Genomic DNA, 8,959 nt, shown 5'->3' with positions numbered 1-8,959 from the left:
CCTCAGCTTCGACAAAAGCTGATTGTAATGAAAGACAAAAAGAGACTGATACTGGTTTCGACATGTCGGAATTTAAAAGTATATATATAAAATATTGATTGGACAGACACAATTTTATATATAATATATAAAAATATAATCGGATATTCAGCTGATATTCAGTTTAATATATATATTGCTGTTAAGAATTCCTGAAATGTTTTTGTTGAAGACCAAGCTGTGTACTGAGTGGGTCATTTTACTGTTAAAAAAATAACCTGTCAGCAACAGTGCCGAAAAATGAAATCAATTACCCATGTGATTTTGAAAAATGAATTGCATTTCTGTGCAAATTACTCATCAGCAAAAGTAATTTCTTAAATCACTCATCACTCCTGAAATAGAAAACTATATTTATGTTTAATAAGAAACCAGCCTACATCATTGATACTGACCATCAGCCACCACCCAACACTCAAACAAATAAAAAACCCCAGCATATTCCTGTATGAATTTTACCAGACAAGCTAACCAAGAAACCACAGCAGCGTTATTGGGATTAGTTAATGTATGAATTTTAAATTGTAATCCCCCCCCAAAAAAGGGAAAAAAAAGAAAAGAAAAGAAAGCGTTATCAAATAATGTACAACTACAGTCACACTGCATTGTCAGTGCTCTCTGGTGGTCAAACTATATAATGGAGGCACTTTTTAAAGGTGTGCTGCAGTTTCTTGTTTCTTATCGGCTGCCATTCAGCCGGCAGATATTATCAATGATAAGCTAATATTGGCCAATATATTGACCCCGTCATTCAACAGACAAACTCTACAGTCCATTGTGCAAAACAAATATAAACTTACTATTTACCCTCTCAGACACATGGCAAGTCTCTAAAGTGTCAGCCTACTATATCAATATTATTTATTTATCTTTTTGTTTTATCATAGCAGATTTTGAAATAAAATCAGCTTAGCTACAATGTCATTGTCTTGGATAGTTTCCTCGAAGGTTTTCCATATTTTTTATTAGCAATAATCATTATAAGGACAAACCTTAAAGCTTGATTTCAAGATAATTTATTTATTTTTGGGTGGATCTTCAGTCTGGCATATTTTATTTTCAGGCTTTTTAACAGTTTTTAAAAAAAATCTTTATTGGAAAAAAACCCACATATACAACAATAACGAAAGACAACCATATTAACAAAGTATATGAACATGAGTCTGAGTAGAAGAAGAGAGAAGAAAAGCATTTGTGGGCTGATGAAAATAAAGGGGAAAAAATGAGATACTTAACATAAAGTAAATAAAGATTGAAAATTGGTCCACATTTGAGAGTAAGGGTATGTTATATTTTGCATTTCTACACAAGACTATCGAGCAGTTAATTTGCATATGTACAGTTCATACATTAAAGGGAGTTGCAGTACAAAAAAATAAAATAAAAACCTATGAATTTAGCTTTGTGTAAATAGTATTTGGTCATAATGATAATTGTATTAGTAAACAAATTTTCTCGTCTTTCTTTCATAACTATTCCACTACTATTACGTATACACTTAAACACACACGCACACTGAAATGAATTTCTGTAGCTCGGGCTTTTTAGCACTGCAGCACTCCAGCCTGCCCCGTGTGTGGTGGTCGTGGCGCACTCAGCATTGGCTCGGCAGCCTATAGGGGCGTTGCTTCGCGGCTAGTGAGTGCTTAGGGTGCACGGGGTGTTCTAGGGATGGCTAAGGGAAAGCGTACTTGGCACTGATCCCTCCTTTCAGTATAGACTGCAGTTTACATTAGGCAGCATTTTTTTTGCCAGCGGGATGAATGTGTCATAAATACTTGTCGTTTATAGAGGGTAGTGGTTGCATGTTTAGTAATGCGATGAGGCCAGTGCACTTTGCAAGACTTGCGCTGCAGAGAGCCTCCGCGGATCCCACGACCTGTTGCTGACAAGCCGGGGAAAAGGAGAGGGAGAGGGGGAGCCGCTCGGGAGAGACAGAGGGTACAGCCTTGGAGACGAGGTTTCTTCGCGGAGGAAATCATGCAGTTTGCAATCTGGCTGGTTGGACTAATGTGTCATCTGTCAGCGCTTGTCCGGGACACTTTGCAACACCGATTGCATCCGAAACAAGGTAGCGTTTTGTTGTGATTGCGGTGAAGTGATAGTGTCGGAGGTGTTTGAACAGTGATCTGTGGTGTTTGGGAATGATGCCTGGTGCGCTGTCAGGCTGCAGCTGCATTTATTACATTGAGCTCTTAATGCCACCACTTTCTCTCTTTACTGTTTTTTGCAGAAAGCTTCATCAAGCAGCTGTCATCGTATGAAATCATCACTCCGCTCCGTGTGAATGACTTCGGAGAATCATTCCCCCACAAATTGCACTACAGGAGGAGACGGAGAAGTTTAAATGATGACCTGTCGGGTTTACGGGTTCACTACAGGATTGATGCATTTGGGGAACGCTTCCATCTCAATCTGACCGCAGATTCCAGCTTCATCGCCCCCTCTTACACAGTGACACACTTGGGAGCGGAACAGAGCAACGACACGGACACACACTTCCATGACCCGAGCGATATGCGCCACTGCTTTTTCCGCGGACAAGTCAACGCCAAGAGCGACTACCCTGCCGTCTTCAGCCTGTGCACTGGCCTTGTGAGTATTGACTTTTCACTACCTTCAAACGTATTTTTTGTTAAGTCGCTTTAATCAAGCGATGCTGACAGGCCTCCATCCATGCATGTCCCCCGTAACCCGCAGCTTAAGTGAAGTGTGCAGGAGTGTAACAAGAGCAAGTGTTACTGGGCTAATGTCACTGAGGAGGAGTGCGCGCAGCACTGCAGTTCAGTGCCTGTGGGGAGATGCACAGTGTAGTCTGGGCATCAAGGTTGCGTGGTGGTTAGTGAGTGGGGTTGATGAAACAACAAACCTCCATCCTGTAGCTCAAGTGCTCATGAGCAAGATTGTCACTTTGATCAGATCTAGCTGAGGTTGCTGCACTTTGGCAGGACTTTTATTTTGACAATTTAAGACATTTGCACCACAAATGGATGCAGAAATTGCACACATTTGTTCGTTAAAACATACACACACAGGATGCAGGAAATTAAGTGTTTGATGCACCAAATTTTCTGGATGAGGATCCCCATACCCTCTGTTTTATACTTGTCCCTCCCACTGTTGAAACAAAGCCTACGCATTTTCAAGAAAGTATCACTAGAATTGCAGACAGGGTTGAATCTGCAGTATGTGCAGTTATTTAAGGTCATGCTTGTGCTTTTACCTAATCAACCACTTCTTTGCTTCCACAGGACATCTCTACATCTTTTCAAAATGAAATGCAAGAGCAGCTGACTTTCTAAAATGATTAATTAGTACACAGAGTAGACGATTAACTGAAAATTCAAAGGTATTTATCAATCACAAATGGCAAACATTTGCTGGTTTCAGCGACTCAAATGTACTTTTTTACACTTTAAAACATTGTTAGTTGGATATGTTTGCATTTAGAACTGTTTGTTAGGCAAGAGTTAGGGTTTAGGGAACTTGTGATGGGAAGTTTTTCATATTTTTCCATGTTTCATAGACTTAAGAGGTATTTGATTTATGGGAAAAATAATCATCATATCAGCTGTTAATGAATGTAATCATCAGTGGCAAACAGCCCCAAACAACAGATATTATCATTCAGTGTAAAGCAGCTGTTGCTTGTTGATTGCCCTTTATCACATATTCTAGATCTCACAGGGCTGTAATTGAGTTATTGGGTAATAATGAGTTTATGGACCTGTTTTAGCTGTACCATGAGGATGCTGATGCCTATGTCCTTTAGTTTGCTGACTCCGGTGTGAGAGAGTCTGATGAGTGTTGAAGGGGATGACTTCATGGGTCACATAAGGTTACTGGTCCAGGGGCAGGGGGTTGACCTCAGTCGCGCCAGCCGGATTCTAGCGTGGACTCTGCGTGGTGGGGGCTGGCCTCAGCAACTCAGACAGGAGGGCCTTGGAGTCTCCCTCCCCATCACAACCCCTATCAGTGACATAATCCTTATTTTAGATAGGTGCACTGTGTACAGTACAAGGATAGCATGTTGATCTAGCACATTGACAATGCATACAGTGATTGCACTCCAGAAGAAACCTGGTAAGATAAAAAAAATAATTGTGTTTAAGATCTTACCTCGCATTCAGTGTAGCTTTGGAGAAATATACATAAAGTGTTTTTTCATGTTTGTATAGTAATGTAAGACACAAGATATGCTGGAATTATCTGGGTAATAAGCCTTTAATTGCCCCTCTGCCCAACTTTGATGTATGACTCGCTTATCCAAACATGTTTGCATCCTTTTTCAAGCAATCTTTGTTGCTTATCCGCATCATCACTCATTTAGAATGACAGGACAATAGAGACAGCACCAGAGGCTATTGGGTCATAAATGTGTCCGTATCTGATCACTGGGGCTTAATGGCCGGCACATTTTGTTGGGATGAGGTCATTAAGGAATAATTAAGCCCTAAAACAAAGGGGTCATTCTAGAAAAAGCAGGTTCCCCTTTCGTCCAGAGTTGCTCAAAGCTGTCCCCAGGGGGGATTTGCGGGGGAGGCGGGGTTGAGGAGCTTTTGGCCTTTTCAAAGTGAGCTGTGACGGGCAGAAAAGGGGAGAAATGCTGTGAAGAGGAGACAACTGCCAATGAAGGTTGTGTGTGAGGAACTTAAGGATTGCTTGCACCGTGGGAAATGTCCCTGAAGGAGCTCGCTCTCTCAGCTCACTCACATAATAGAAGTGTGTGGTGAGTCAGCCTGTCCTGAGAAATGAGGCTGTCTTCATTCCAACACCAAGCGATGTACCTCTGTGTAAAGATCAGGCACATGACACCTTTGTGTCCTATTTAACTTTAGAGATTGACTGCAACTGTGCGTCACTTTCGAATGACTCAGCGCCCACCGGGTTTGAAAGTGTCTTTGTGGGATTTGATGAAAACAGATGTGTGCCAACAGTCATTCCATCCATGTCATGTTGGCGACCTCGCTTCAAATAGGAGTCCCTCAGTTGTAAGGTCCGGTTCAGCACCCGCTACTGAACAGCAACCATTGTGTCTGTCCAAACTTTTGCCAGATTTGCTGCTGAGCTAATGCTGGGAAACGCTGAAACTCTGCCCCCCTCCATTGACTAAAGAGAGCATTTGTCCGTTCAGCCTTCTGTTAACGCCACATGAGAACTTTAGAAAGCCTCCGCCACAATCATCTAATTAGTTAACTCATCATAAATAGTGATTTACAAGATACAGGTAAACATCTACCTGCTGTTACACTGTATGAATCATTTATTACATGTAGATCACTACAACTGGTAGTTGTAGTAAGGCTGCAACATTGTCATTTTTCAATCTGGACCCTGTTTTCTGTTGTTTTGTGTCTTAGGTTCCCAACTGATCCAGCCACGGGGTCCATATTTCTCCGTAGTCATTTGTTTAAGGTCACATAAGAAAAATGAGCACGTTCATTTTTTTCCACAAATGTAAACAACATGTTGGTGCAGAACACAAAGAAATAAAACATAATGCTAGCATAAACAGAAATGATACTTTAAAATAGAAGCTCTGTGCCGGAAATTCACTGTTCTTCAAAATATAGTGTGTTTTCTACAAATTTGACATGTTCACAAGTCACTGGTCCATTCAGAATGGAGCCGCAACTCACTTTCACCACTTATCTAAGTGACCTATGGGAACAACAGTTTTTGAAATTGGTCCAGTATTGAGCGAGACCACTGCAGGCGGCAGGGGTGAAACAGGCTGCAGTGTGGCCAATGTCCAATAAAAGTACATGTTTTTTTTACTGACAGACCCAGATTGCTATTCTGTGTCTGATAACTTTATTGAAAAGACCGCTACAGAGATATTTTTGTTAAGGAGTAAGAACCTTTTTGTTTAACCATTAACAGCCCCAAAATCACTATTACCAAATCCACCAGTCATTTTAGTATGTTTAAAGCCAGCGTATTTTCACATCTAAATTGGTAATTTGATTGATGGACGAACCATGACGGTTTACGTGAGTTTCATTTTGTTTCCGTCAATTTTGAAGGAAGTGTGTTCTTTGAGGGTTAAGATGATAGCGATTTTGGGGTTATTTCAGGTTTAACAAATCTCTTACAAAAAAATCTTATCTTACTCTTTAACAAAAAGGTCTGTTTTTGAAGGGGTTCCATTCCATAATGTTGACAGACTCTTCTGATAATAATCTGAGCCTGTCAAAGGCAAAAACAAGCACTTTTAGTTGAGGTAAATTGATGATGCAAACATGCACTGAATGGTTACAAGGCAGCCTGTTCTGCTGCCACTGTCCATAGCGGTCTCACTCAGTACTGGACCAATTTCATCAATTGTTGTTCCCATTAGTCACTTAGACTCAAAAATATGGTAAAATAGGGTCCAGGTTGAAAAATACCAAATTTTTCTTGGATTAAAAAGTGCCTACAGGTTTGTGCAAATACTATCAGCACACACTGCCATGCCTAACACACAGTAACTGGATTCTGTCAATACTTTGATTCATTCATGCATTGCAGAAGCAGTTTTAATTCTTCCACACTGACTTGTCAGAACTGGAGAAATAGTAATAATGCAGGAAGCCTTATAAGTACTACACATTGACAAACATTGATGCTCTGAGGCAATCTTTTTCTTCAGTGGTGTGGATGCTTCTATTTGGTGCCTTGTTTTTACAAGCTCATTACTCTGCAGCGCTGAGCACATGTAGCACTCAATGCCTGTCACACTTTGGAGGATGTATGTTTCATGTGTGAGAGCCAACTAATCTTTCACCCTTTGAAAGGGGGAGAGGAAAGGTACACATACAGTTAGTACACATTTTCCCCATATCCGTTTTGTATGTTTTCCATTGTCAAACGTCCGTCACTCGTGGGGATGGTTATGGAATAATGCTGCCTTAAAGAAAACATTCCAGTGTCCAATATCCTGTTTAAGTGTGTGCATGAAATTACCATACAAACACCATTGTGCCTCATGGCTGGGTGAGCTAAGAAGCTTTGTGAGGGACTGAGCTGCCAAATCAATATTAGCATTCCTCTGTCAGCAGCTCTGTCCATGTATGATGATGTCACTCGTCCCAGTGTCAGGTTTTTTAGGGGAAACGCATTTTCACAGGCGGAACAACTCAAGCACTCTTAACAGCCTCTGCATGAAGGTGTGAAATGATTTACTGAATAATAACGGCTTACGTTTGCATTGATAAATGTATGAAAGGGTTATAATGTCTCATGATTGGTTGCTCTCATGGTTACAGTGTCAACAATGAGTGATAGTGAGCTGTCATAGATGTTCCTCAACCTTTTTGAGTCAGCTTGTTCTTTCCACGTGCACCTGTCAAAAAACAGACCTTGTTTAAAAGCATGGAAATAATGTGCACAGGGCCCAAGGGCTGAATGACTGCAGTGGAACAGCAACCTCTCTGAATGATACTATGCTCTAATCTGTAAATGAAACCTACACATATACGGTTCAGTATGCACACATGCAAGTGCATGCTTCATACCAAAGCCATCAATGACAAAATTATTTTTTTTTGCTCTAGATTGGAACATTTACAACACAACATGGTGAATACTTCCTGGAGCCTCTTTTAAATGCTGCGGGGGAAGAATATGATGAAGAACACAACAAACCTCATCTTGTCTATCGACACGAGAGAAAGAAGAACATCTCGCATACTGAAAAAAACACAGAGCCCTGTGCTGCCTCAGGTAACAGACTACAGATTGCCTAACTTTACTGCCTGTAACCACTGTCTGTCTGACTTTCACCCACAAACACTTACCTTCTGATGACCTGCATTCACTTTCTGAGCAGTAGCAATAAACACTGTCCTGAAATGGAAATTATACTCAGTCACGATCTTTGGCTCACAGTATACCCAAAATATTTCAGCTTGATTAAGGGGTTCTTTTGAAAACTCAACTTAATTAAGCAATACCAGCACTGCCTAGTGTTTTCACTCACATTCTGCAGGAGCATTCAATCCCAGGTCTGTAGCTCAGAGGGAAGGAATAATTACTTTTCAGGTTGGAGTCCTGATGAAAAGAACTGGAGAGGTTTTCCGCATGGGAGGTTTGCTTAAAAGTTCCCCCAATTTCATTTGAATTTTTATGGTTGAGGCCTTTGGGTGGTGGAGAGGCCCTCAAGAGAAAGCGGGTTAACCGAGCGGAGTTCACCGCGATAGAAGGCCTCAGAGTCGTCCTCTCAGGGAGCTCCATGGGCGGCCTTTGTGGCGTGATGCAATAAATCTTTTATGTGCAGACCACTTGATTTGCTTGTTGTCTGAACCCAGCCATTGTCGCCTCGTGGTGGCCATTATGTGAGGCGGCGGTTTAAAGAACTTGGACTGACCTGATGGGCCAGGTCAATACCTCCTTAATATGCTTTGCCCTTTCACTCTCCCAGTCTGTGTGTGGTAAACAGAGACTGGGAAATCTGGAGGGTCTCTCAGCCCCCACTCTGAGGCACTTTTAAATATACTCTCTCTTAAGAATTGTGAATGGAGGCTTGGTGAATGACCCTGACTTGATGTACCGGGAACATCCATTATCATCATTCAGTTTTATGTTTGTATTTTATGTATGTATTTTATGTTTTAGCAGTTGTCCTTTCATATCTACTTAATCCTGAATGAGATACATGTTGGCTTTTCATCGCATAATCCCAACCATAAACCTGTATTGTAGAAATGTTTCAGCGTACAGCAGAAGATTGAGGGTTGGAAGATACATCCATGGATGAGACACCTGTAGGTTCCCATCAAAGAGCTACAGGTAAACAATGAGCAGCAGGATTAAAAGAATCAGTGGAACTAGGGTAGGACTGTGGGGTGTCCCGGGCTGCGGCTCCTCAGCTTTATCAGATAGGCCCCTCTCCAGATGTGGTGATAAATGTGCTCTTTGAAGGCCCTACTAAGCCAAGACC

At 41.4% G+C, this 8,959-nt stretch overlaps 1 protein-coding gene across 1 annotated transcript in view; it reads left to right on the top strand.

Annotated features, from left to right (window-relative positions):
* Positions 1-2,019: 2,019 nt before the first annotated feature.
* The window catches only part of LOC121950377 (A disintegrin and metalloproteinase with thrombospondin motifs 20), a 98,930-nt gene continuing 91,990 nt past the window's right edge, over positions 2,020-8,959 (top strand). Inside the window, exons 1-3 of the mRNA XM_042496359.1 lie at positions 2,020-2,110; positions 2,273-2,634; positions 7,575-7,743. Of these exons, the coding sequence (XP_042352293.1) occupies positions 2,020-2,110; positions 2,273-2,634; positions 7,575-7,743 (622 nt within the window). The remainder of the gene's footprint in view (positions 2,111-2,272; positions 2,635-7,574; positions 7,744-8,959) is intronic.

This window comes from Plectropomus leopardus, chromosome 11 (assembly GCF_008729295.1).
Source record: "Plectropomus leopardus isolate mb chromosome 11, YSFRI_Pleo_2.0, whole genome shotgun sequence".
Lineage (NCBI taxonomy): Eukaryota > Metazoa > Chordata > Actinopteri > Perciformes > Serranidae > Plectropomus > Plectropomus leopardus.
Note: the sequence above shows the minus strand (reverse complement) of the source record. Positions and strands in the feature narration are given on the sequence as shown.